The sequence below is a fragment of the Camelus ferus genome, chromosome 25, assembly GCF_009834535.1.
Source record: "Camelus ferus isolate YT-003-E chromosome 25, BCGSAC_Cfer_1.0, whole genome shotgun sequence".
NCBI classification, from domain to species: Eukaryota; Metazoa; Chordata; class Mammalia; order Artiodactyla; family Camelidae; genus Camelus; species Camelus ferus.
The window spans coordinates 37,773,851-37,801,334 of record NC_045720.1 but is presented as its reverse complement, the minus strand read 5'-3'; the positions used below and the strand labels follow the sequence as shown (position 1 = coordinate 37,801,334).

Sequence of the window (27,484 nt, the reverse complement as noted above, 5' to 3'; positions counted from 1 at the left end):
TTTTCAGAGTTGTTCCATGGCTTCCCATCGCCCATAGAGGTTCTCAAATTTAATCTGCCTCATAATCTCTAGTGAGCCTGTAAAACATGATGAAGCTTGGGCCTCAACACAAAGATTCCAATTTAATAGATGAGACCTTGTCAAAATACTCATTTCTGACAAGTACTCTAGAGCAGTGCTTCTCAAACTTAACACGTGCCTACAGCTCACCTGGGGGCTTGTTAAAATGCAGATTCTGCCTCAGGAGGATGAGGTCGGCTTGAGGTGCTGCATTCTAACAAGTTCACAGGTGTTGCTGATGCTGCTGGTCCACAGGCCACAGTTTGAGCAGTGAGGCTGCGGGGAATTCTCTAGAGGATCCGATGCCGATGGTCAAAAACACCGACCTAGACTGAAGGATAAAGTTTAGAGCACCTAGCAGGGAACATTTCCAGCACATTCAGCCTCCTGTCTCATCACTGGTGTGCAGCATTCTGCTTCTTTGCTGTCTCTTATCTTTATATATCTCCCAGGTCTATCCTTTATGTTCCAGCAATGCTAAACTACCCACACTCCTGCAGACGTGACTTCCATGCCTTTGTTTACCCTCCCTCTGATTGTCCAGCGGACTCCTGTTTACTGTTAATGCAGGCCTCATTGGTGTCTCCTCCATGAAGCGCTCTCTGACTCCCGCCGGGTGGGTGTGGGCAGTCTTTGCCCTGTACTGAGATTGCACCTTGTACCCGGCTCTCGAGCCATTGTCTTGGACAACGATCATGTGTATAGCAGTTGTTTTTTTTTCTTTCTTGAATGTTTATTTCCTCTACTTGATTGTAGGCTCCTTAAAATAGAGGCTCTGTCTTTTTATCTTTGTGTTCCAAGTTCCTAGTATAGCACTTTGCACATAGACGGCATTAAATGCGTGTGTTAAGTGGTGGGATGAGAAGATGAACCCTCAGCATGACCAAGTGGAGAGAGAATGATCTCGTTTTTGTCTCCATTAAATGTCTCTGACTTTTTCATCTAAATTCCCTCTTTTCAGTTCATTGGAGCCCTACACATGTCTGTCAGTGTGTGAATTATACAATACTTTGAATGATACTTCACTGCACCACCTCAAAATGACCCTTACAGTTAGATTCACAACTTCAGCTCCTGCCAGAGCTTGAATGTTGTAATTCTCTCTTCTCAGAGTTATTTCCTTTGTGATCTAGTATATTGCTTGGGGAGTGGTTGTTTTTTCCTGACTGCTTGGATGGATGGGAGGAAAGAAGGAAGGAAGGCTGGAAGGCAGGCAGGCAGGCTAGATCGGTGTCCCCTCCAAAGCCTCTGACCATTGTCTTCTCTTGTGCTTTATCAGCACGTGCCTGCGTGCATTTGATTTCAGAGTGGAAAGACAACTTACATCCTTTCCAGGGACCTTCACTGATTAAGCCAAATAGCTTCTATATGAGTTGAAGTATTTATTTGATCTATGTTTTTATTGAAGCGTAGTTGATTTACAATATTGTGTCAGTTTTAGGTGCTGATTAGCATGCTGATTCAGTATTTTTGCAGATTATATTACATTATAGGTCATTACAAGATAATGGGTATAATTCCCTGTGCTGTACTGTGTATCCTTGTTGCTTGTCTATTTTACATATAGGAGTTTGTATCTGATAATCCCATAACCCTAATTTGTCCCTCCCCCTTCTCTCTCCTCTTTGGTAACCACAAGTTTTTTCTATGTCTGTGAGTCTGTTTCTGTTTTACATATAGATTCATTTGTATTATTTTTTAGACTCTATATATAAGTGATACATAGTTTATTTCTTTCTCTGACTTATTTTACTAAGCACAATATTCTCTAGGTCTGCCCACATTGCTGCAAGTGGCAATATTTCACTCTTTTCTACAGCTGAGTAATGTACCACTGTGTGTGTGTATACCACATCTTCTTAAGCCAATTGTCTGTTGATAGGCACTTGAATTGCTTCCATGGCTTGACTGTTGGAAATAGTGCTGCCATGAACACTGAGGTCTGTGTATCTCTTTGAATTAGCTTTCTTGTTTTTTCTGAATGTATATCCGGGAGTAGAATTACTGGATCATACGATAGTTCTATTTTTAGTTTTTAAGGCATCTTCATACTGTTTTTCCTAACGGCTGCACCAATTTACATTCCTGCCTACAGTGTACATTGGTTCTCTTTTTCCATATCCTCTCCAACATTAGCTACTGGAGACTTACTGGTGATAGATATTCTGACAGGTAGGAGGTGATACCTCATTGTGGTTTTGATTTGCATTTCTCTAATATTAGTGATGTTGAACATCTTTTCATGTTATCTGTTATATCTTTGGAAAAATGTTTATTCAAGTCTTCTGCCCATTTTTTGATTGGATTTTTTTTTATACTGAGTTGTATTAGCTGTTTATCTATTAACCCTATGTCAGCTGCATCATTTATATATTTTCTCCCATTGTCTTGCTTTTGTTGATGATTTCCTTTGCTGTGTAAAATATTTTAACTTTAATTATGTTTCATTGTTTTATTTTCACTTTTATTTCTTTTGCCTCAGGAAACGGAACCAAGAAAATAGTGCTACAATTTATGGCAAAGACTGTTTTGCCTATGTTCTTTTCTAGGAGTTTTATGGTTTCATCTCTCACATTTAGGTCTTTAAACCATTTGAGTTTAGTTTTGTATATGGTGTGAAGAAATGTTCTAATTTCATTGTTTCACATGTCTGGTTTTACCAGTACCATTTGTTGAATATACTGTTTTCCCTCCATTGTATATTCTTGCCTCCTTTTTTATAGATTATTTAACCATAGTTGCATAAGTTTATTTCTGGGCTCTCTGCTCAGTTCCTTTGATGGACGTCTTTGTTTTTGTGCCAGCACCACACTGTTTTGGTTATTGATACTGTAGCTTTGTAGTATACTGTGAAGGCTGGAAGGTTTATATCATCAGATTTATTCTTTTTCTCAAGATCATCTGGGCAATTTGGGCTGCTTTGTGGTTCCATAAATATTAGGGTTATTTGTTCTAGTTCTATGAAAAATGCCCTGGGCATTTTGATAGGGAACGCATTAAATCCAGAGATTGTTTTAGGTAGTATGGTCATTTTAACAATATTAATTCTAATCCCAGAACGTCAGATACATTTCTATGTTTTTGAATTGTCTTCAGTCTCCTTCATGAATGTTTTATAGTCTTCAGCATATAAGTCTTTCACCTCCTTGATCAGGTTTATTCCCAGAGGTTTTTTTTTTTTTTTTTTTTGGATACAATTTAAAATGAGAATTTATTTACTTTCACTTTCCGATAGTTCACTGTTAGTGTATAGAAACACAGCAGATTTCTGTATGTTAACTTTGTATTCTGCCACCTTGCTGAGTTCATTGATTAGTTTGAATAGCTTTTTTGCGGAGACTTTAGGGTTCTGTATATCGGGTATCATGTCCTCTGCAGATAGTGACAGGTTTACCTCTTCCCTTTCAATCTGAATGTCTCTTATTTCTTTTTCCTGTCTGATTGCAGTAGCTAGGATTTCCAGTACTATGTTACAGAAGCAGTGAGAGTGGACATCCTTGCATTGTTCCTGAATTTAGTTAGAAAGGCTTTCATTTTTTACCATTGAGTATTACCCTGGCTGTGGGTTTGTGATAAATGACCTTTATTATGCTGAGATACGTTCCCTCTGTACCGGCTTTGATCATAGTTTTTGTCATGAATGGATTTTGAATTTTACCAAATTCTTTTTCTGTGTCGCTTGAGATGATCATGTGGTTTTTGTTTTTTCTTTTGTGAATGTGGTGTACCACATTGATTGATTTGCAGATGTTGAACCATCCCTGTGACACTAGAATGAATCCAACTTGATCATGGTGTTTGATCCTTTTCCTATATTGTTGGATTTGGTTTGCTAATATTTTGTTGATGATATTTGCATCTACATTTATCAAAGATATTAGCCTGTTATTTTTTTTTTTTTTGGTGACTCTTTATCTGGTTTTGCTATCGGGTTAATTGTGGCCTTATAAAATGAACTTGGGAATATTCATTCCTCTTCAGTTGTTTGGAACAGTTTGAGAAGTATAGGTGTAAGTTCTCCTTTATGCATTTGGTAGAATTCCCCCAGTGATGCTATCCAATCTTAGACTTTTGTTTGCTGGGAGTTTCGTTTGTTTTTTAATTACAGATTCTGTTGCACTTCTAGTGATTGGTCTGTTCAACAGTCTGTATCTTCTTGACTTGGCCTTTGCAGGCAGCATGTTTCTAGAAATTTGTTCATTTCTTCTAGGTTGTTCAATCTTTTTCCTATGTATAATTGTTCATAATATTCTCTTGTGATTTTTTTGCATCTCTAGGGTATTGGTTGTTACTTTTTCTCTTTTATTTATTGTTTTGTTTATTTGGATCCTTTCTCTTTTCTTCTTGGTGGGGCTGGCTAAAGATTTATCATTTTCATTTATCTTTTCAAGCATCAGCTCTTGGTTTCATTGATTTTTCTATTTTTTTTTTTTAATCTCTATCTTGTTTATTTCCTCTGCGATCTTTACCATTTCCTTCCTTCTGCTTATTTTAGGCTTTGTTTGTTCTTCTTTTTCTAATTCTTTTAGGTAGTAAGTTAGATTGTTTATTTGAGATTTTTCTTGTTTCTTGGGAAAGACCTATATTGCTATGAGCTTCCCTCTTAGAACTGTCTTTGTTGCATCCCTTAGATTTTGGAAATGTGTGTTTTCATTTTCATTTGCTTTGAGATATTTTCTGATTTCCTCTTTGATTTAATAGTTGACCCATTGGTTTTTTAGTGGCATATTGTTTAGTATCCACATGTTTGTTCTTTTCCTGTTTTTCTTTCTGTAGTTGGATTTCTAGTTTCATACTGTTGTGGTTGGAAAAGATGCTTGATATAACTTGTTTTCCTCTTAGATTTGTTGAGGTTTGTTTTGTGACCTACTATGTGATCTGTCCTAGAGAATGTACCATGCACACTTGAAAAGAATATATATTCTGCTTTTTTGGATGTAGTGTCCTGTCGATATCAATTAAGTTCAGTTGGTCTATTGTGTCATTTAGGACCTCTGCTGCCTTATTGATTTTCTGTCTGGATGATTGGTCAATTGATGTCAGTGGGATGTTGAATTCTCCACGTAATATTGTATTATTGTCAATTTCTTCCTTTGTTAGGATTTGCTTTATGTATTTAGGTGCTCTTGCATTGGGTGTATATATGCTAATGAGTGTCATATCCTCCTCTTGTGTTGATCCCTTTATATATACAGTGCCCTTCTTTGTCTTTTGTAATAGTCTTTGTTTTAAAGTTTGTTTTGTCTGATATGAGTATTGCTGCCCCTGCTTTCTTGTTATTTTCACACCTTTTTTCTATCCTCTCACTTTGAGTCTGTTTGTATTTTGCCCTGAAGTGAGTCTCTTGTAGGCAGTATATTGAAGAGTCTGGTTTTTATTCAGTTAACCACTCTGTGTCTTTTGACTGGATCATTTAGTCTATTGATATTTAAGGTAATTCATGATAGGTATGTACTTATTGCCATTTTATTCTTTTTCTTCTGGTTGTTTTTGTAGTTCTTCTTTGTTAATTTCTTTTTGAGTTTTCCATTGTGGTTTAATGATTTTCTTTTGTAGTATGCTTGAGTTCCTTTCTTTTTCTTTTTTTCTTTTGTGTTTGTGTGTGTGTATACCTGTTGTGGGTTATCATGTGTCCATATATGTTGACCTATAATTAACCTAGTTGCTTTAAAGTGATAATCAGTTAAGTTCAAACACATTCTAAAATATCTACATTTTTACTCCCTTCCCCACATTTTGTATTTTTGATGTCATATTTTGTCTTTATGCATATCCCTTTAGTGTTTATTGTAGTTATAATTGCTTTTACAATTTTTTTTTAATCTTGTACTGGCTTATTTAAGTGATCTTCAGTCCTTACTACGTATTTGCCTTTCCTATTGGGATTTTTCTTTCCTATAGATTCTTTCTTTTCCATTTAGAGAAGCCTCTTCAACATTTCTTTTATAGTAGATTCAGAATTGCTGAATTTCTTTCAAGTTTTTGCTTGTCTGAGAAATTCTTCCTCTCTCCTTCTAAATGGTAATCTTGCTGGGTAGAGTATCCTAGGTTGCAGGTTTTTCCCTTTCAAGACTTTGAAAGTATTTTGCCACTTCCTTCTGGCCTGCAAATTTTCTACAAAGAAATCAGCTATAAGCCTTATGGGGGTTCCCTTGTAATTGACTCTTTGCTTTTCTCTAGCTACCTTTAGAATTCTCTCTTTAACTTTTGCCATTTTAATTATGATGTGTCTTGTTGTGGCCTTGGTGTGGTCTTTGTGTTCATCTTATTTGGGATCTTCTGTGTTTCCTGTACCTGGATATCTGTTTCTTTCTTTAGTTTTGGGAAGTTTTCAGCCATGATTTCTTCAAATACATTTTTGATCCCCTTTTCTCTCTCTTCTTCTGGAACCCCTATTATGCATATGTTGGAGCATTTTATATTATCCTATAGGTCTCATATATTGCTTTCATTTTTTTTCCTTTTGTCATATCATTTATATTCTGTCTGCTCTTCTTGTTGGGTGATTTCCATTATTCTATCTTACAGACATTTACAAGTATTTCTTTGTCATTTAGTCAACTATTCATTACTTCTAGAATGTTTTTAATCTCAGAAATTGAATTGTGTATTTTTGGTTGTGTTGTCTTTATAGTTTCTGGTTCTAGTTTAAAATGATCTGTGTTTACTCTTAATACTCTTTCTTTATTCAGTTAGCTTTTTTATTACCAACTTTTTGAACTCAGTGTCTGGTAGACTGATTATCTCTGTTTTATTATTTATTATTTAAGGACTTTCTCTTTCTCTTTTAATTGGGAGTAGTTCCTCTACCTTTTCATTTTATTTAACTTTCTCTGCCTCTATGAATTTAGGAGAAACAGTTATGTATTGTGGTCTTGAAGGGGCATTTTTAGTGGCAACATGCCTGTGTAGACTGTTTGTGTCCAGTGTCTTTGGTGCAAGGGCTGATTTTGATTTGGATGCCAGCCATGTCTTTCCTCAGGGTGTGCTGGCAGCTACCACCTTGATAGTGGGTGTTGTTGGTGTTGGAGTATCTAAAGCCTGTGCAGGGTGTAGGGTAGGACTTCCTCTCGACTCTGTGCCTGTCTCTACCCTGTCAGGAGTAGGGTTTACACTGAAGTTGCTGGAGCAGAAGCCCTGAGGGCCAGGCTCCAGCTGGCTCTTTTCCCTTTAAGTGTGTGCTTTTCCTTCTCCCTGCACTGAGGCCTTTGCTTGAAAGAAGGAGAGTGCTAAAGTAAGTGGGGCTCATGTGCTTACAGTGGTCTGATGTGTGCCTGTGTGGGAATCTGCAGCTCCCCTCATAAGCAGGCTAAGTCTTTTTCCTCATTGTGGTTGTCCCAGTGCAAGGTTGTGGTGAAGAGTGGGTGGGACAGGAGCATTCATTAGGCTGGGACTGGGGATAGGGACATTGTGGTTGGAGGAACTGAAGCAGCTGTGTTACTGTTAAAGGTCTGGGCTGCTTTGGGGGCTCTGTCCCATCTAGAGTACATCTCAGGCCTCTGGGCCACCTCTGTGCTGCTAGATTGAGACTTTTCTCAGGATCCAGCTGCCCTAGATCCTGTGCCAAGCTGTAGTATGCAGTGAGTTGTCTGGAGTATTCACCTAGCTTGGATGGGGGAGTGTGGCAAGGGAGCAGCCACTAGGGCAAACCTCTCTCCTCCTTGTTTGTTGGCAGCCAGTGCCTGCACACTCTTTGTGAGTGGAGTGTAGGCTTCGCCAGCCTTTCTCTCTCTCCCAGTGATTCTCCCAGTAGCTAAAGGGGCTTATCTCGTCCACATAGGACCTCAGGATGGGAGGCCCAGTCTGTGATTTGCCCCCTCACTCCCTAGGACAGAAATCTGCCTGTGCGGTCTTTCTTTTCCTCTCCCAGGAGCACAGGTCCCAAGCTGATCCTTTTTTCCCCATCCTACCCAGCTATATGGGAATCTTTCTTAAATCCTTGGTTGTATAGGAGTTGTTCTGCCAGTTTCCAATCAGGTTTTCCATGATAATTATTCCACATGTAGATGCTGTTTTTGATGTGCTCGTGGGTGGAGGTGAGCTCCGTGTCCTCTTGCTCCAGCATCTTAATCTCCCTCCCCAAAATATTTGTTTTAAAAGATGGCTTTCCTTCTTTTTTTTAATAACCATGCCTTTTCAGCACCAAATTTTTTTGTTTTCACTTTAGCCTGTTTGTATTTAAAATCTGCATTACAATCTTCCTTGAGTCTTTGTACATATTAAAATAAAAATGTGCTAACAACTTCACCTTTTGCATTTTTTATTTACACTTTTACTTGTTTCAACTTACTATAGACTTTAGTCTGATCATTTTAGGTTTTGAATTTAACAATATTTTATAGGCACATTAACTGCTTCCTGGTTTATAAGGAGTTTTGTCCACAGGGACTTCATTTACTGCAAATAATTGCACAAATAAGGTCAGACATCTTTATCAACACTGTCAGGAAGTCAACACTAGTCAAGAATTCAAATGTTATTTTGGAGCAGGTATCTGCTTTCTTGTATTCCAACTAATCCCTTCCTGAAAGAAACTATATGAAATATGTACCACAATGTTTTAGAAGAAATGCATAATCAAGAATGCATTTGCTTTTTGTCAAAAACCTGTCATTTGTTTTTAATCCATGTATACACAGACTATATTTTGACAACCATAATCTAGAATTGATTTATTGTGTTTTCTTTTTTCTCAGGAGAAGCCTGAACATTTACTAATAAGTCAGTCAGTGACACTTCCCATTAGTTATCAGTATCAATGTCAACGAATAAGTCTACTTGGGGAGCATTAAATAAGTTAATCAAGGAAATTCCCTCAAACATGCTGAATTTATTCTAGTGGTCATGAGTGGCTTCTATGTGATTATATTTATAATTCAAGTTTAATTCCATAGATACTTACGGTACACTAAAGAGAGGCAATAATAAACTACAGTTCACTCAAGGAATGGAAGATTATTGATGTTCTAGTAACTGGAAGCTCTATGTCTTTTCAATATACAAATTTCTCTGAATTTACATGAGGCTAGATCTCTGGCATTTCAGAAAAATATAGATTTATATAAGCAAATATAAGGTAGTGCATTTCTCTCTATTATATTTCAACTTACTAGTTTGGGATCAATACATATTCCATACCTTTCATTTTAATTGCAACATCCAATGTAGTATTTATTCTCAACCAACTGAAAAATGTGTTAAACATGCCTTTTCCTCTGCCCAGATTGTTGGAAAAAGTTAAATAATGACAAAAGTAGTTACATGGAAGACACCACAGAAGACCATACTTGTGTTCTGTTTTATTCTTAACCTTGAAGAAAGCTTACCTTTCTCAAATGTCTCCCAGAAGAAACAATAACATTTAGCTTAATTTTTTTGGAATTACTGTCCTAGTGAAATTTATAATGATATGCTGTTGAGAAGTTTTTATTGAAGCAGTCTTGTCTGTAGATCCAGATTCATTTTTTCCCTTCCAGGTTTGGCTTTTTTAATGAAATTATATTGACACTTGGTTACTCTCATTTGAAATTTTTTCAGTTTTATCTGTTTGTTTTACTCCTTTAGTGAGTAAATCATTGGTTTTTGCTTTATCATTACCTAAATGAAAACATGTATTTATTTCAATATTTTCACTTTTCAGAATATTTTTCTCAGCATTTGGGCGAGTATGAGAATGTACTAGCAGCACTGGAGGACTTAAATCTTTCCATCCTGAAGGCAATGGGAAAAACAAAGAAAGTAAGGACACTTTGTTGTTTTCTATAAAATCACTTTGAAAAATATTTTTCTTGAAAATCATACTTATTTCCTAATGTATCAGGAACTATAGATTTATTTTTATCACTGATAATTTTTCTTGACATAAATGAGCTATTTTACTTATTTGCAATACAATTAAAAAAAGCTTACCAGATGCCAGGTACTGTGCTTCATGCTAAGGATACAGACATAAAGAGCTGTTCAAATGGCTCTTATTCTGGTGGGGAGACAAACGTGTAAATAAGTGATTAAATATAGTACGATGGAGAGAAGCATAACATAGAACACCTAATTCATGCTAGAGGAGATGACACTTGAGCAATTTGAATTAAAGGAAGTAGTTATAGCTGGGCAAAGAAGAACCAGACACAAGGACAATCACATGCAAAGGCCCTGTGTCAGGAGGGACAACAGGCATTCAAGGAAATAAAGATGGCAAATAAGGCTAAAATACAGAAAACCCAAGAGTGACGTGACATGAAATAAAACTGATGTGATAGGGAGAGGCTGCATCTTCCATGATGTTTTAGTAAACATAAAGATTTAGACCTGTATCCTAAATGCAAATAAATCAGCCATTTTAAGCAGAGATGTGAAAACTCATGCAGTCTTTTGAAAAGACTGTGAGAATTAGTTTGGGCTTAGGGTGGAGAACATGGAAGCGCAGAATCAGGACGATGAGTGAGGAGGCTAGTTCACTAATCCAGTTGAGAGATGTTGGTAGTTTGGAAGTATTCGCAGAACATCTGGAGAAAAGGAAATGAATTGCTCATACCTGTGCGATCTCATCAGTGGAACTTGGAGAAAGGTTGAATATGGGGATCGGGAGGAGGAATTGTCAAGGATAAATCCTGGTTTTCAGCTTGCGTATCTGGGTCGTGACACTATCAAGACAGAGAATGCTCCAAAGAGGACCACGTTTAAGGAGATAAGATCAGAAGTTTTTTTTAGGTACATTGGATCTAGGCTACCTTTGAAACAACCAAGGAAAGTCAAATAAACCACTGGATACATAGATCTAGATCTGAGAGGTGGAGTCTAGACTGGAGATATCAAATTTGTGAATTGTTAGTGCTTAGGCAAAGAGCTCGAGTGATGTGTCATCTGGAGAGAGCATATAAAGTAAAAAGAGAAGGGAATGTAGCACTGAGCTTTAAGGAGCTTCAGTTTTTGATGGTGAGTAGAGGAGAATGAGCTCACAAGACAGTCATAGGACTGGAAAGAAAGACAGGAGGAAAGCTGGCCGAGTGTAGTGTCCAGAAGCTGAAGAAGAGAGTATGTCGTGAAGTAGGAAGTGGGCAGTCGTGTTGACTTCTATGAAGAGGCCAGGAGAGATGAGAATGAAAATTTCCATTGTCAGTAAGTCAAAAAAGATATTTTAGCATGTAAGGTGCATAACAAGAAACGAAAAAAATTAAAGCATATATGGAATTTCTGGATAAAGAGAGTAGATTAATAATATGAATCTATGGTAAGGAATTCTGCCTCTTGAAGCTCCATGAAAAAGTCCAAAATTAGATTTTTTTTTAAATGGGGAAATTCATAGCAAAAAAATTTGGAAACTGAAAAGCAAATGGACAAGCAGTAGTTGACAGAAGACCTAAGACATGGAGAAACCACCAGTTTGATTTGTAGAAAGTGTCAGGAATTGGTGGCATTAGTTGCCACTGGAAAAGGAGGGGAATGGCAGGGCTAGGACAAGGTAACCAGTTGGAAGTCTGGGTAGGAAGCAGTTAGAGCCCCGGATCCCCTTATCTTCTCTACCCAGCTAAGCAGCTGAGTGTTCATCAATCCAGGTGGAAAACACACTCTTGCTCTCTGGAAAAGTAAGGGAGAGTCCTGGCGTGGCATCAGTCATAGCCGAGAGACTAAATGAAATTTATATACTACGTGAAAACACATCCAGCTCTCTTCCCTAACTTAAGTCCGAGTGTTGGCAACTAGGCATATATCCTGCAGGCAGACAGGGAGAGGTTGTCTCTGAGAACTCTAACCAGTAAAGGAGAAAAGACCTACAAATTCTCCAGTGATCAGCTTGGCCTGAATTCTCCTCCTGATTGCATAATCAGCTTGTTTGTAGCCCACCCTTAAGTATGCAGTCAGCCAAGTGCCACCAAACTCCCTACAGGAAGAAAAAGAAAGCAAAACAAACTGAAAAAGAAGAAATACGGAGGAAAGGACTAATACAGCAGACTAAGCAGAAAGATGAACATTTTAAACTAAGGTCCTAATCTCTTCCAAGAGATAAGAGAAGATATTGCATTCATCAGGCAAGGACAGAATGACAAACAGTGGACAACCGGAAAATAAGAAAGTGCTTTTGGAAATTTAAACAAGAGAGCAGAAATAAAGACTTGATAGAATTTTGGAAAATGAAGTTTGAAAAGTCTCCCCAAAAGTAAAGCAAAATAACATATGAAAAATGGTACATCAGGTCCAGATGTCCTATATCCAAATAATAAATTACAGAAAGAGAAAACAGGAAAATGAAATCTGAATACGTTTTCTCTTGACCTCTTCAGGAACGTTTGAAAACTGCATATAATTTTATCACTTGGCAACTTCTCTCCAGAAACAGTAATTTTTAAAATCTCTCCTTGATATGGCTGGCTTCTTCTCTTCTTTGTTTTAGGTCTTACCTTAAATACCATGTCCTCAGAAAGGTCTTCCCTGACCACCTTATCTAAAAGAGGTTGTCTTTATTAGAGTAATTCATTTGTTCCTTGCTGTCAATTACCAGGATAATTAACCATGTATTTTTTTTTAAATTGCTTGTTGTCTGTAAGAAGGGAGAATGGCAGTGTCTTTTTTGAACACCCAGAGCCTAGCTGTTAAAATGGCCTTGACAGTTAAAAGAAACTCAATAAAAATTTACTGATCAATTAAATGAATTGACAAGATAGATATTTATACAGCTCCAAAGGCTAAATATTTTTGCTCCTTAAAGAAAAATTGCTCTTAAGATCATTTAAGAAGTTTTCAGAATCCCTTTAATAAGAAAGCAAAGCAGTATTCTTCCTTATTTTCTCACAATTTGCACTAAAATCATGTCCTTTTTCCTAGTCTTAATGCAAGGCTTTGTGGGATGTAAATCAAGGTCAACCTGTTATTTTGGTCTCTTAGGTCAAAGGCTTTCCCAGCACTGACTCTTCAACATGCATTGAACCATATAGTCATACTGCTTAACCAAGGATAAGATTTTTGATTTAAAAAAAAAGAAGAAATGGTCAAAAATAAAATTAGATTATTTGCACGATAGCTCAAAATGAGTGAGATGCAGGAGTTCTGACGTTTCTCCAAGCCACAGTCAAGCTGACGTCCTCTCCAGACTGTCCAGCACAATGAGACTTTCTGGCTGAGAAATTCAGTATTTCCTTCTGAGAGTCTCTCTGTATTTTTCCCAGATAAAAATCCTGCCACAGTAGGAAGCCTGACTGTTCTGGGCTTTTATGAAAAATGCAGTGCAAGCCACTGTGGTCTGTCTCTACTGGCAATGCATTTGTCTGCTGTCAGAGGAGGGAGAAAGTGGATTTCAGCTGCTTAACTTAAACTCCAGGATGGATACAGTCTGCGCAGATAGAAACTCAGGACAGTTACAGTCTGTCATCTCTTTGTTCCCTTCCTCCTCCTCCTCCTCCTCCTCCCTTACCCCCAGCCCTTTGATAGAGACTCAAGAGTTACCTGGATTATTTTATTTGGCTTATTTTTCTGGAACAAGTGCCATAGGTCAGATTTCAGAAGGTCATTTGAAAGCCTGAAGGTCTGAAGGTAACTAAAACCTGAACTTCCTGACTTTGGAACTACACCCGCCAAAATGGGTTTCTCAATTTGTATTTCTTCTGTCTACAGTAGGGTAATAAGTAAATTATGTCACCAGTATGCCATGTGCTTATAATCTCAAAAGCACATGCAGAATTCCGGTGCGTAAGCTAAAATTCATCCCGGGCCATGTTATATGAGCATAAATGGGACTCCCATAAAGCTTACTGTCAGCGCTTCCAAGGAGACCATCATAAGCTAAAGTGAAGAATAGTGTCCTTAAAGTAATTATTCACAGTGTGGCGGTCGTGTTGCTGAGTGGAGCCGGGAAATGTCCAAATTAAAACCTGTATATACATTTCTCGTTTTCTTCTAAAAGTTATTTTTCAAATAAGCACACCCTACAATACATCACCAATAATCAAAAAAAAAAAAAAAAAGTTGAATCCTCGTACTGCTGTGCATCTGTCCCTCCCTTGCCTCTTAAGTCTGTCTTTGGGATCTGTGTTGCTCCCCTGGCATTTGTACACACCATTTCTACCTTTCCACCTCTCCCCTGTCCCTGTTTCCTTATATTTAGCACCTAGGCCTCCCAAGCGCCCATAATCCTTCCACAAGTTAAAAATTATAATCATTTTGTTTACAAGAAGTCTTATTAAAAAGAAAAGTAGAAATAGCAGTAAGTCTCAGAGTTCCTATCTGGGGAAATCATGATTAACTACTATTTTTACACTGGTTTTATCATTAGAAATTTCCCCTGTTTTCCCCAGGCAAAATATAGGCGCTGAAATACTACCATGTGTGAAATAGGAGCACCTTCCTAGGCTCACAGGAGAAGCCCCTTTCAGGCTTGTAGAAGGCAGGCACTTCATTCTTCATTATAGTCTCATTATAATCCTTTTAAGCATTCATTAAAAATAAAATGAAAAGTATATTCTTGGACTCTAGAGCAACCATAGGGAAACATTTTCCAAAAAGCTTATTTGACATCCTGATTGTTCCTTGAAATGATCTTTTATGTGGATGTGTTTAGGGAAGAGGAGACAGAGAAGCACATGGAAAACGGGAGAGAAGGCTGCAAATTTGGCCCAATAGCAGAGAAGCCCTGTGTCAGACCCAAGTCTTAGACTCCTCCTTGCACAAACGTGGCTAGACTTCTGCCCAGCGCTGGCAGAGGGGAACCCAGGTCCTTGGAAAGGCTGCTTCATTAAGTTTTGAGAAGTCTGAAATACTCGCTCACGTACAGAGTGAGAATTGTGGGCGGAGGATTGCTGTCTGGGGAGGGAGGGCGCGGAGCTGGTATCACAGACCTGACCCCGTTCACGTGAATATGACTTTCAGGGTCATTTTAAAGTGAGATTACTGTTAGGGTGCAGCCCGTGAGGTGGGTGATTAGTTTAGGCAAAGAACATTGACAAAGTGGTAGCGAGGAGGCTGAGACGGAAGCTCACAGCGAAGCCTGGGCAGCTCAGGACCTGGGTCAGCGCCCGCCTGGCAACCGCATCATTAGCTCCGTTGTAGCTGCAGCCGCAGCCCTGCCTTATTACCTGACCGCCGACCCGGCTTCCCTGAGACAAGTTGCCAGACAAAGCCCAGTGTCTCTTCCCTACTAGTATAAGGCTGGAGTAGCTACGAGCAAAAAGGGGATATGAATTAACAATAAGGGCCAACTAACATTTATACAGAGCCTTAGAGTATTCAGCATCCTTTAATATGCATTATTTCATTTATTCTTCGTAACATCCTAATGAGGAAAGTTAAGTAAAAGAGGATAGACTTATTTCAAAAATGTGGAAACTGAGTCACAAAGTGCTTAGTTGATTTATTAATATCATAAATTGAGTGAGATTTAAGCCAAGTGATTTTCATTTGAAATTTTTTTGAGGTTTCTGTGGTTCTATATTGAACATATTAAAAATAGGTAATTCTGAGTTGTATCGTGGTACAAAAGATTTTTGGTGTTGGATAAATTTGTTCTTTGGAACAAACCCTTCAACATTCCACTGTGGCTCAGCAAAGGCTGGAGACTTCAGCTCCCCTGGTAAAGTTATTTTCAGTTTGACTAGTGAGCAAATAGGTGCCCAGAGCTTAGCATAATATGTGAAGAACATCGGTAAGAAATTATAGACAGAAGCAGATGATGATTAAATACTGAAATAATTAAATGCTGAAGTCAAAAGATGAATGGTGCATATGCAACATTCTAGACAAAAACAAAATTCATATATTTTAAAACACACAGTCTATTCTCATCAGAGAAATAGGTGGAACTTTAATTAGAAAACAAGGGAAGTTACATGCCATATTTAGCTTTTTACTTGGAGAAAGAAGTATATACAGAAGAAAAGCTAATATACACAAGAGTAAAAATATTGGTGGCCCTCTGAGCTCTGCGTAGTAGATTTATAAAGGATCCAAAAGCATCCAAATAGAAATTCAACTGATTTCTTTTTTCCAAATTGCTAACTATTCCAACACTTTTCATTCTTTATGTACTCACTTAAAATACCACGTTTACCATTTGCTACATATTTATGCTCATGTTTGTGTCCCAGCTGACTTGTTCCACTGATAAAACTTTATCTTCTAATATTATTAACACATTGTCTTAATTCTTGCTCAAATATTTGAGTATATTTGAAAACGTGAAAATGCAAGGCTACCCTGGTTGTTCTTCCTTACCAAAGAGTTGCTTTTTTCTGTTTTGCCATTTTTATAGGTTTTATAGCTGTTTTTTTCCAATTCCTGTGGTTTTGCATTAAGTTTGTAATGTATTTTGTAATGTAAATTTGTAATGTAAAATTATAAAAAATTTTAAGAGATTGTTATCTTGGAAATATTATGCCTTCCCCTCAGGTGCATACATATTTCTTCACTTATCCAAACTTCCTTTTATGTCTCATTAAAATTTTTAGTAACTTCATATAGTTTCGAAACATGTCTTATTCAACATATAGATATTTTATGTTTTGTTGCTTTTATAAATGGTTTGTCTCTCCCTGCTTCTACCTTCATATTGGTGTTACATTGGAAAATGATTGATTTTTTTGTATATAAATTTGATAACTAGGTTAGCGACCATCTTGAGTAGCTGTTCCAACTGTGACAGTCTGTTTGTCTTCCTTAACTGATATTATAGGTTTGAACATTGAGAGCCATTGCCACTTAGTGGAGGAACCAACCTAGCTCATCTGTCTTCCAGAAAATCTAACCAATCTCTGTGTTGTCTTGAGCTTTCTTGGCTCACTGTCTTCCATTTTTCTACTCTGAACTTTGAGGCTCCACTTTATGCCTATTTTTGTTATGCAAAGTTTCAAAATCTTCAGTGCCACAAGACCGTAATGAATTGTAACCTCTACATTTTGTATCTTAGAGAAATGAGATTATTTCCCACAATACCAAATATAAAGTTTAAAGGTTTCACAAAATACTACAAATAAAAGTTTGTAGAAAACGTAAACAGATTATATTTTTGTGAGAAGAGAAAAAACAAATAATAAAACAATGAACATGTTTAATTGATTGCTAATATGTTGAATAGGCTGTGAATAAACTTGATATTCGAAAACAATAGATAAAACTTCAGAGGTGGGAGTGAGATTTGAATAAGGAGGTGAGACTGGGCAGGATTTTAACAGAGAAAGGAGATAAAGAGCCTGCAGGTAACTATGCGTCTTTTGACCTCTTAAGTAGGCCGTTTGTGGGCCTTGTTCTGCCAAAGGCCTTCAGTCATATCCAGAAGAGGCAATGGTTTATCAATGGGTGGGGCAGGCCATGTTGACTGTAGTTTGCCACATTTTACCTTATTTACTGTTTCCTGAAGGAGTAGTATAAACAGCAAGCAGTGATCTTGTGTATAATCTTGAGTTGAGAGGACTTGAAAAAAAATAACTCAATAAATTCCTAGAGCTGTGACAGTTAGAGGCCCCAGGTAGATCTCTGGTGTACCCCAAAGCCACAGGGATCCCTGTAAATAATCGCTTTTTTCAGGATCCCTTTTTCTTTTCAGACGATCCCACCAATTCTTCCAACCCCCCTCCCCTCCCCCACCCAACCGGAAGTAAAACATGGTGAGAAATTGCTGTATTTTGTGTCATATACCTAGCATTTTGGAGCTGTTAATTTTCTTCATGGGAATCTTATTTTTAAATTTATCCTTCTTAAATCGCTGGCTGGAACACAAACACTTATGTTCTATCTAATGAAGTAGTGAGTAGAAAGTACACTACTTTATTTAAACAGAGAAGGTGATTTGCTTAAGGATACAGTTCTGAACTACAGTTGCCTTCATGAAGTGACAGCCCAGTTTCGGAAGAACTGATCTTTGAAAAGTTCAAAGCGAGATAAGGGAAAGAGACGTTAATACAAACATTTCTAGGGGATACACAGCACAGCATGTGATTCCTTCTGTCATGAGAGTCAAATCTGATATGACATTTCTTTTGCCTAAAGTGTGAAAGTGCAGAGGGATAGATTAAAAAATGGACCGTGTTGTATTTCTCAGATCCGACAGGCATCGGTCATTATCCTGTTGAAGTTGTCCTTTCCCTTTCTTGTTTGCTATTGCAAACAGAAAATACTAAATGTTATTTGAGGAATATTTAGCTTTGCCAAAGTTCTTGTTAGAATAGTATATTCAAAACCAAAATAAATACGTGGTGCATTATCCCTGTGCTTCTTGTGTGGCTACAGGACGGTAGCGCTCATGGCCACATGGTGCTGTGTGATGTCACTTTTGGAATGATGTCTTCAGTGATCTGACACATGTGTACAAGCTCGTGGCCTATAGCTCTAACAGCCCTGCAGGGTTGCAGCCCAGACTCTACGAGTGTTTCTCTGGTGTGTTTCAAAAGTGACACACTCCTCGAGTTTCTTTGAACTTGGACAACATTCAGTTTGAATTTCTGTGATGGCTCATATTCCCTTTCCAAGATTACCCATAGCCCAGTACGCAGCTTGACTTCTGACCGTGTGGGAAGGAGATTGTTTTCACTAATTGTGCATGTAGGTGTCCGAATACCAGTGTGTGTTGTTACTCTGTGAGATTCAGTGTCTACTCAGGCAACCTCTTAACTTTCCTTTTTGAACCCAAATAATAATAATAATAATAATAATAATAATAATAATAATAATAATAATAATAATAATATACCTAACATTTATTGAGTGACTTACCAAAGACTATGCCAATGCTTTTATTTTAGTATCTTATTTCATCCTAATATTTTATTAGGTAGGTTCTGCTTTGTTCCTGCAGTGTTTAAAGAAACTAAGGCAACAACGTATTAGGTCATACAGCTAAGATGTAGAGGGTAATCTCAAAACTGATGCCCTGGGAATTTCTTCCTAGCCTTCTTGGCTTGAAGCTACCATGGTTTCTTGTCAGTTTCTTGAAAACATGACAGAGTCATGACAAAACCATGGTTGGTTGGAGAGAAAAGAAAATAATATTTTAGGACTTGTTAGTTATACAGTTATCTACTGCTGCGTAACAAATCTCCCTCCACCACCACCATTACCTATTATTTCATGTGGTTTTTGAGGGTCAGGAATTTAGGAGTTGCTCAGTTGGATGATTCTGACTCAGTTTTGAGTTGAGATTGCAGCCTTCTGAAGGGTCTTGAGGAAATGCTTCTGAGCGGCTGTTGGCATATTCAGAGGGAATGTGAGCATCAGCCATGTAGCTTTGGTTCGTCATCATGTGGGGCTCTCCTTAGGGCTGCTTATACGGCATGGCAGCTGGCTTTCTCCAGAGCAAGACCCAAAAAGAACGAGAGACAAAGAGAGTCAGGCAAAGAGATGCACAGAGAAAGACTAAGATGAGAGAGACTAAGATAATCTTGGCAGGAACTTTCTACCACAGTTTCTTTCACTTCTGCCACATTCTACTCATTAGAGTCAAGTCAGTAAATCCAGCTCTCCTTGAGGGGAGGTGAAATAAACTCCACTTATTCAAAGAAGAACTATCACAGAATATGTGCACACATCTTTAAAACCACTGTAACAGTCAACTTTTAACTGTGTGTGTGTCTGTTGAGATGGGAGTCGTGGAAGGAAATCTTTATCTGTTTTTTTCTCCCTGTTAATATTTGTCTCCATTAAAATAAACCAAATTGTTTTATAAAATTGACATGTATGTCCATCCCTTGTCTTAGTTGAGTATTACTAATGCTGAAAGACAGTGAGAGTCAGCTATGTTTTTAGAACTGTGCCTGTATAATAAAATAGGTATCAAAAGAGCCAAAATATGTGTAGCCAGAGAGGAAATACATTTTTATGTGTTTGAGTTAAGTTAATATTAAAGATGACTTGTCTACAATAAGCTTTTAAGGAAGTACTTCAAAAGTACCAGCTTTCAAAGAGGGTTTCCATTTTTTTTAATGACTGAAAATCCATGTCTCTTAGGAATGACTCCATTCAGTCACTCATTGAGCAGAAATGCTGTGCTGGGAAGTGGAAAGGAATCTAAGTTTTGCCACACAGTGTCCTCAGGTGGCTTACCATTGAGCAGAATGCATAATGCAGGACTGTCTGTAACGCAAAGCTTTGAACAGATTTTATAGGAATGGTTCAAACCAGGTGGTAAGAATAGAAAATAGAAATACATTGCTTTGTCCAACTAATCTGGAAAGTTACCAAGGAGTAAATGGCATTTAAGCTGAACTTCGAAGAACTAGAAAGAAGGTCTACAGTCAGAGATTGCTGGAGAAATAGTGGGAATGGAAGTCACTTCCAGGAAAAGAAATAACGTAAGCAAATGTGTGAGAAACAAATGTGTTTTCATAGAAATACAGGGAATAAAGCATGTTTGAAGCATAAGGCTATTTTGGTTGCTAGTGGGTATTCAGGCTGGAAGGCAAGCTGCTGGGAAATTTAGAGTTTAATTATTAAGCAGTAGAGGGACACTGAAGATTAAACAGAATAGTCAGCACCATGGAGGTCAGTCAGGCGAGCTCCGACTTCTCTCAGACACACTTAATAGGTTCCCCACTGTAACCTCTAAAATAAGGGTAATGTTTACTCCAGCCGTAATATTGATCTTCATTTGAAAGAAAAGATACTGTGCATAGTATGCCATTTTGTGGCATATTTATGTGCATCTAGGTGATTTTTATGAATTCTAGAAAGTTTCTATTTTCAACAAGGATTACATACCCATATAGAAAAAGTATAATGGAACTATGAATTTTCTCATTTTTAAAAGTCATTCTTTTTTTAAAAATTGAGTTATAGTAAGTTTATAATGTTGTGTCAATTGTGTGTACAGCACAATGCTTCAGTCATACATGAATATACATGTTCATTTTCATATTTTTTTTCACCATGAGCTACTACAAGATCTTGAATACATTTCCCTGTGCTACACAGTATAAACTTGTTTATCTATTCTACATATGCCTGTCAGTATCTATAGTCTCGAACTCCCAGTCTGTCCCTTCCCACCCGCCTCCCCTCTGGCAACCACAAGTCTGTGTTCTATGTCTGTGAGTCTGTTTCTATTTTATATTTAAGTTCATTTGTCTTCTTTTTTTTTTTTTTTTTTAGATTCCACATATGAGTGATATCATATGATATTTTTCTTTCTCTTTCTGGCTTACTTCACTTAGAATGACATTCTCCAGGGACATCCGTGTTGCTGCAAATGGCATTATGTTGTCATTTTTATGGCTGAGTAGTATTCCATTGTGTAAATATACCACAACTTCTTTATTCAGTCATCCATCGATGGACATTTAGTTTGTTTCCTTGTCTTGGCTACTGTAGATAGAGCTACTATGAACATTGGGGTACAGGTGGCTTAAAAATGTCATTCTTAATCTGATTATTTTTTGGTTGCTAACAGTCAAAATGAATTAAGAAACACAAAGCCAAGGTTGCCAGCACTGTTTTCCTATTCCAGTATATTTTTGTATGATCCATAAGCAGTAGATAAAGGCCAAGAATTTTTGGCTTAACAACAACAAACGTTTATGCAAAATATTCAGAAAATATTTGTGTGATGATTTTTCTTTTTTTTCTCAGGGACATCAAAATATGTAAGTTATTCTTTTTCTCCATCACATGGTCATGTCGTTTTTCTGTATTGCTCTGAAAATTAGGATTTCAGTTAAATGAAATTGGGGTAGAGAAGGGATTAATTTACAAGTGTTATCTGTAAAGGAGAGAAATGTATTCTGATTTACCTTATAATTTAGTCAAATATGAGCAATAATAACAATATTATTATAGTGAACATTTGTTAGCATTATGACTTCCATCTTTTTAAGAAAAACATTAGATCACTAAATAGCACACTGTCAAAGTTTCATTATAATATATGCAATATTAAAAATGACATTATAGCACTTAAATATTTTAAATGAAAAAGAAATCACCTATATTACTGTCACCCAAATAAAAGGGCTGTTTTCACGTTTGTGCCCCCTTCAGTTCTTTGTTGCGTCTACTCTTTCTTTTACTCCCCGTGGTTGAGTCAGCCACGCAGTCCCAGTGACTTAGTCTCTTTACTGTTGCTCACACCCATGCTTTTCGCTCTCAGCCTGCTGTCTGGGCCATGTTAGGCAGAGTCACCATAATTCTCACTGAGATTCTTTGCCACAGACCCCAAATTCAGTATTCTGCTTCCCGTGTTGTCTATAGAGCATGCTTCACCCTGCAGGATGAGAAATCATTCCAAAAAACAAGACTTTCCCTCATCTGCCTAAAACCTTGCAATGGCTCCCCATTGCCCTCAGGAAAAAGTCCAGACTCTGCCCAGGGCACACAAGTCTGGGCCCTCTCTGTCCATCTGGCCCTGCTTCTCTTCTCTGCAGTCCAGCCTCTTGCCTGTTCTGTGTGATTCCTGCCCCAGCCATACTTGGCTGTTTACAGTTCCCTGAATTCCGCATGCTCTCCATTGCATCTGGACTTTGCCTTAGCGTGGTCCTTCTGAGTGAATGAATTCCTTTGCCTTCCCCAGGTTTTTTCCTTGGGGCTTCAGTTATCCATTTGCTTTTTTTTTTTTTTTTTTTTTTTCAATATTGTGAAGAAGTTTATTCTCCAAAATGATCAGTACATTAACTTTCTGTCAGGTGTATGTAAATGTGTGTATATAATTTGACAAACTTGTTCTAAAAATTTTTTTTCTTCTTTTCTTTTTTCCCATTTGCTTTTAATCTGGCTGGTCCTGTAATATTCCTAGCGACAAGGGCTCAGTTTAAATGTCATTTTCCCCAGGAAGCCCTCCTTGACCACCGAGGGGAGGTGTGTGCTCTGAAAGCACTCCACACATACCCCGATGACTGCTCCTACCACTTTACGCTGGCTTGGGGTACCCCGTGCTGCTGGGCTGGTTAAGGCACTGAGTAACATTGTTTGAATACATATTAGCCCACAGGAAAGGCAAGGACATGCTGCAGATCACTGCTGAGCCTGTATCGGCTGGAAGGGAAGAGGGGCTCAGTGACTGCCGCACGATTCTGAACAGCTTGGAGAGCCAAAGTGACAGTTCATTCCAAGGAATTGGGGGAAAAGTAACGAGGGAGCAGATTCACAAAATATCCACCAAAAACCGTTTCTAAAGTCTGGACTGTTCAGTTGCCCAGGGCAACAACATACTCTTCCTGAATTTACCAAAGCGTGAAGCTGCCTGTCTCCTGGGTTCCACTGGTGCCGAGGGCAGTCAGGGCCCCCAAGCAGGGAGCCAGATGGCACTTTGTGGCCAGCTGGGGTAGGCTGAAGGAGAGAAAGGGATCGGCAGTTTAATCATGGGGCTCGTACAGTTTATATTTTATAAAGGATGCTACTTGAAAAAAAAAAGTCGGTCAACATCCAGTTTTCTCATGGTTGGATTTTCCCCCTTAGTCCTTATGTTGAACTTGCCTTTAAAATAGTTCTTTCTATGACACATTGTCAGTTCATGATCTTCCGTTCTGACATTTTGAGAGCTGTAACCAAGATTATAATGTGGCAGAACCCGGTAGGCGCAGGTGAGTAATATTTTTAGAGTTTCTTAGAAACATAAACCTCATTTCATGCTGATAATCTAAGAACAGGGAGGAAAAAGAGACACAGCATAGATTTCACGTAAAGTAGCTTGATAACATATTTAGTTATATGTTCTTCACAGTTTTAAACACTTTTCCCCACACAATTATTTTTAATAATGGTGAAGCAAAGTGGGCTTGTTTCTGGGAGAACTTCAGTCTGGTGAATGCATAGAAATGCACGTATATCCCTGAGTAGAGACAAACATGACTGTCAAGGTGCAAATATTGTCAATAACTGAATTACCAAAATCCAACAGGATTTAATTCACAACAATATAGGAAATTAACTGAAAAGGAAGCACAGCTCCTAGTCAGCTATCTCCTCATTTATGTGATCAAAACAGATCATCTGCAAAATATGTACTCCTACAACCCCCTGGAAAGCACAAAGGAGGGACGTGGAACCTGCCTACCCAGAGTTATAAATAGCGTCACGAGCTGAATCCAGTGCCTCTGAATCCTAGAGAGAAAACAGAAATTAGCCTCAAGACCAGAAGACACAGACTTCTTTTGAAAAGCAATAAGCAAACAAAAAAGGATGTGGTGTGGAGGGCTTCAGGGTGCTTTCTCAGTTCAATTTAACAAGCACACTAGGAGCACCTACCATACTCCAGATGTTGCCAAATGCTAAGCACCAAGAACATTTGTAATAGGAAGCAAACATTACCCTGCAATGATGTGATGGCAAAAACACTTTGATTGATAGCTATTACTTGATCATGGTTTTGCAGGATTTTTTTCAGCTGATAGAAAAAGTGATTGTTGATTTGATAAAAGAGAAATAGTAGGAAATTATGTAACCCCCCTCCTTCTCTGACCCACACGGTTTAATGCAAAATCATCAGCTCTTCCTGAAAGGGGCTGTTTTCTTCCTTTAATTTTTACTCTCCACTCCTTTTTATATTTTCTCACACATATCAGAAGCACAAGTAAAGCCCAATGAGCTGATCGTCAGTAAAAGAATAACTCCTGCAGGTTACTCATTTTAGACAAAGCGCTATGTAGAGAGCCCGTATTTTATGTAGCCTAAGAGACATTTTGTAAGCGTACCTTTCTAGATTCTGAAAAATTCTGAATTTTGAAACACGCCTGGCCCTGAGAGCGTCAATAAAAGATCGAGTTGAGATGGCTCTGTTGTTGTTCATGGCGTGGTAATAGGTCTTAGTCATTCTTTCAGACCACCAGATTGTATGCTTCAGCAATTCTGAAATGCAGTCCTATCTTACATTTAGAAAAAAAGACCAGTTCTTTGAGAAATTCATTGCATTTCAAGAGCAGCAGGACACATCATGCATCGGCAAGTGAAAATTGACCCCTGGTGCAATGGGGGAAAGTATGGATGGATTTATTAACCTTTCAAAAAAATGACACTCTTATGAGGCTGAACCAATTATGTTTGTGGCAGGAGCACTGGCATGTAATGAATTAAGAATGTCTTCACTTGTAGGCTTAATTTACTAAGAGGAATCAGGAGCTACATTCTGAAAGTAACTGATGATCTGTATGACTTAGATGGTGTTGAACATAATCAGTTGGTTTAAAGAATATTTCCTTTTTATATTGCTATAAAGTGAGATTAATTGCTGTGTCTTTAAAAGCTCTTTATCCTCTGTAGTGCTCTGTAGGAGGTTTCCTACTTGTAACCTGTATCTTCTTCGGAGGTGAAGACTGTGACCTCAAAATTGTGTCTTACATCTGGAAAGTCTCTTTAATCAAACTACAGTTAAGAAAAGCCCGTTACCACACACCTTCCTATGGAGTTGCGTCCTAAGCAGACGGGACAGCTGACTGCTAAGCCTGGGAGCTCTCTCTGAGAATGCGTTCCGATAGAAAGGAAGTCAGGGTCTCACACCAAGGCTCTGTCCGCTCTCACTTCCACTTACCACCACTCAGGGCTCCAAATCCAAAATTAAACATATAGCCTTGTATTTAGAGTAGGATGACTTATAGATTGATACCAATATTTTCTCATTTTACTGTAGTCGGACACTGTATTAATCACTGAGGGACCTGTAAAACCACAGAGTCCTGAAAAATGAACAGATTTAGTATTTGGTGCCACCTGGGGCTGAATGTCCCCCAAAGGGCATGAAACTTCAATAGAAGCATAGGTCCTAGGGCGTTCTTCTCAGCCATGCCCAGATAGCTGAGCCCAGACGACCACTTGGACCGAGCTCCCTTCACGTGCCTGACCTCTGTCCATGCCTGGTTCTATGCATCTTCCATGATTCTTCCTATCTTATCCCACCTGACCTTTTCACACAGAATCCTATGTAATTCTTAAAAATAGGGATAGCTGCTATTTATTGAGCAAATAATACAAACCAGCCACCAAGCATATGTTATCTCAGCTAATCTTTTAGCTCAATTGCATGACTCTCATAGCCAAGTATGGTAGACATGGTAGGTACTCAATCTTGTTTCCTCACCTCTCTCTTCACCTTCTCCAATAGTTCATTTATTTCATCCTGAGATTCCTTTATGTAACCCAACCAATATTTATGGAGTACCGTGTCTGCTCAAATCTTCCGGAAAGCAGATGCCAAGATGGACCTAGGAATATGAGAAAATTTCTTGGGAGAAATGCCTGTGAAAGGTCAAGGGGAGGGGACACAGGAGCAGTGGGAAGACCCTTCACGCTGTGATGCAGTCCCTCTTCATCGTAGAGAATACGTGACTCATGTAGGTCTTTATTCTTGATGCAGTTTTATAATGAGGCTAAACACTACAGTTCCTAGAATGTTCTGGAAATATTCTGAGACCAAGGTTGACAGCGTAAGAGAAGGAAACCTAATATTTCTCCCTGGAGTCAGACACACTGGTAATTATTAGCATTGCCACATGAATGCCGAGTACCTGATAGGGAGCTTTAAAGACCACATTAGTATTTAACAGGCTGCTATAAATGCACCGTCTTTAATCAGAAAGAATAAAAGCTTCCCTTTGCTTTCCTCTGGGATTCTACTTAGTGTTTCCACATTTTCATCGTTAGAATTATTTTCTTTCATTTCATTAAGAAAATAGTTATTCAGCAGTGAAGCAGCTGACCTTAGTTCCTGTTTACTGAAGTGGGACGAGTCAAGGATCATGTGAAATATCAGGATGCATGCAGCAGAATGACCATAATTCTGTGTGCTCTGCATGTCCCTGCATTGACCTTTCATGAGAGCAGGTAGTGTTACCAAGTCCAAACTCGTTCTGCTTGCCACACAACAGGCCAATAAATTGGGAGACAGAGGTGTTGGGGCAAGGAATAGCGACTTTATTTGGAAAGCCAATAGACCGAGAGGATGGCAGACTAATGTCTTGAAGAATCATCCTACTCAAGTCAGAATTCAGGCTCGTTTTATACTGAAAGTGGAGGGGGTGTGTTGGTTGTTGCAAACTTCTTGCTGTAGGAATTCTTTGTTCTTGGCAGCTGTCCACGTGGGCCAGCTCATGGTGCCTCTGTAAAACCTCTAACAAAACAAATGTTATTTTCTATTCTGCAACTTGTTGTCTTTATGTAAGTGCAGAAGTGGTAATATCATTAAAGATCAGAGCCTTGAGAAGAGGCTCTCCTGTGTATTTCAGGCTAACAGCAACAGGCAACATTCTCTTACAAAAGGTGCAGAACCAGTAAGACTGAGCCTAGAAAGCAGGGGACGGGGTAAAAGCCAAAGGAACAGATCTAATATGGAGACAGATTTGTTCTTTTCTATTTCAATAGCAAGAAAAGGGTAGAACGGGCATGAGACATTTACTTCACCTATGGAAAAAAGAGGGGAAAAATGGTTCTCTTCTTCCCACCTAGCACCAGTGAACAACGACAGCCTGTTCTGGGCTGGAAGCTGAGCCCAGTGTTCCCATTTCATAGATTTGAGGAAACAAACACAGGG

At 38.3% G+C, this 27,484-nt stretch overlaps 1 protein-coding gene across 3 annotated transcripts in view; it reads left to right on the top strand.

Moving 5' to 3' along the window:
* Positions 1-27,484, top strand: part of NECAB1 (N-terminal EF-hand calcium binding protein 1) — a 234,802-nt gene that overhangs the window by 109,943 nt on the left and 97,375 nt on the right. For all 3 annotated transcript variants that reach the window (XM_032467632.1, XM_032467631.1, XM_032467633.1), the window contains exon 5: positions 9,701-9,798. In XM_032467632.1, coding sequence (XP_032323523.1) covers positions 9,701-9,798 — 98 coding nt within the window. The remainder of the gene's footprint in view (positions 1-9,700; positions 9,799-27,484) is intronic.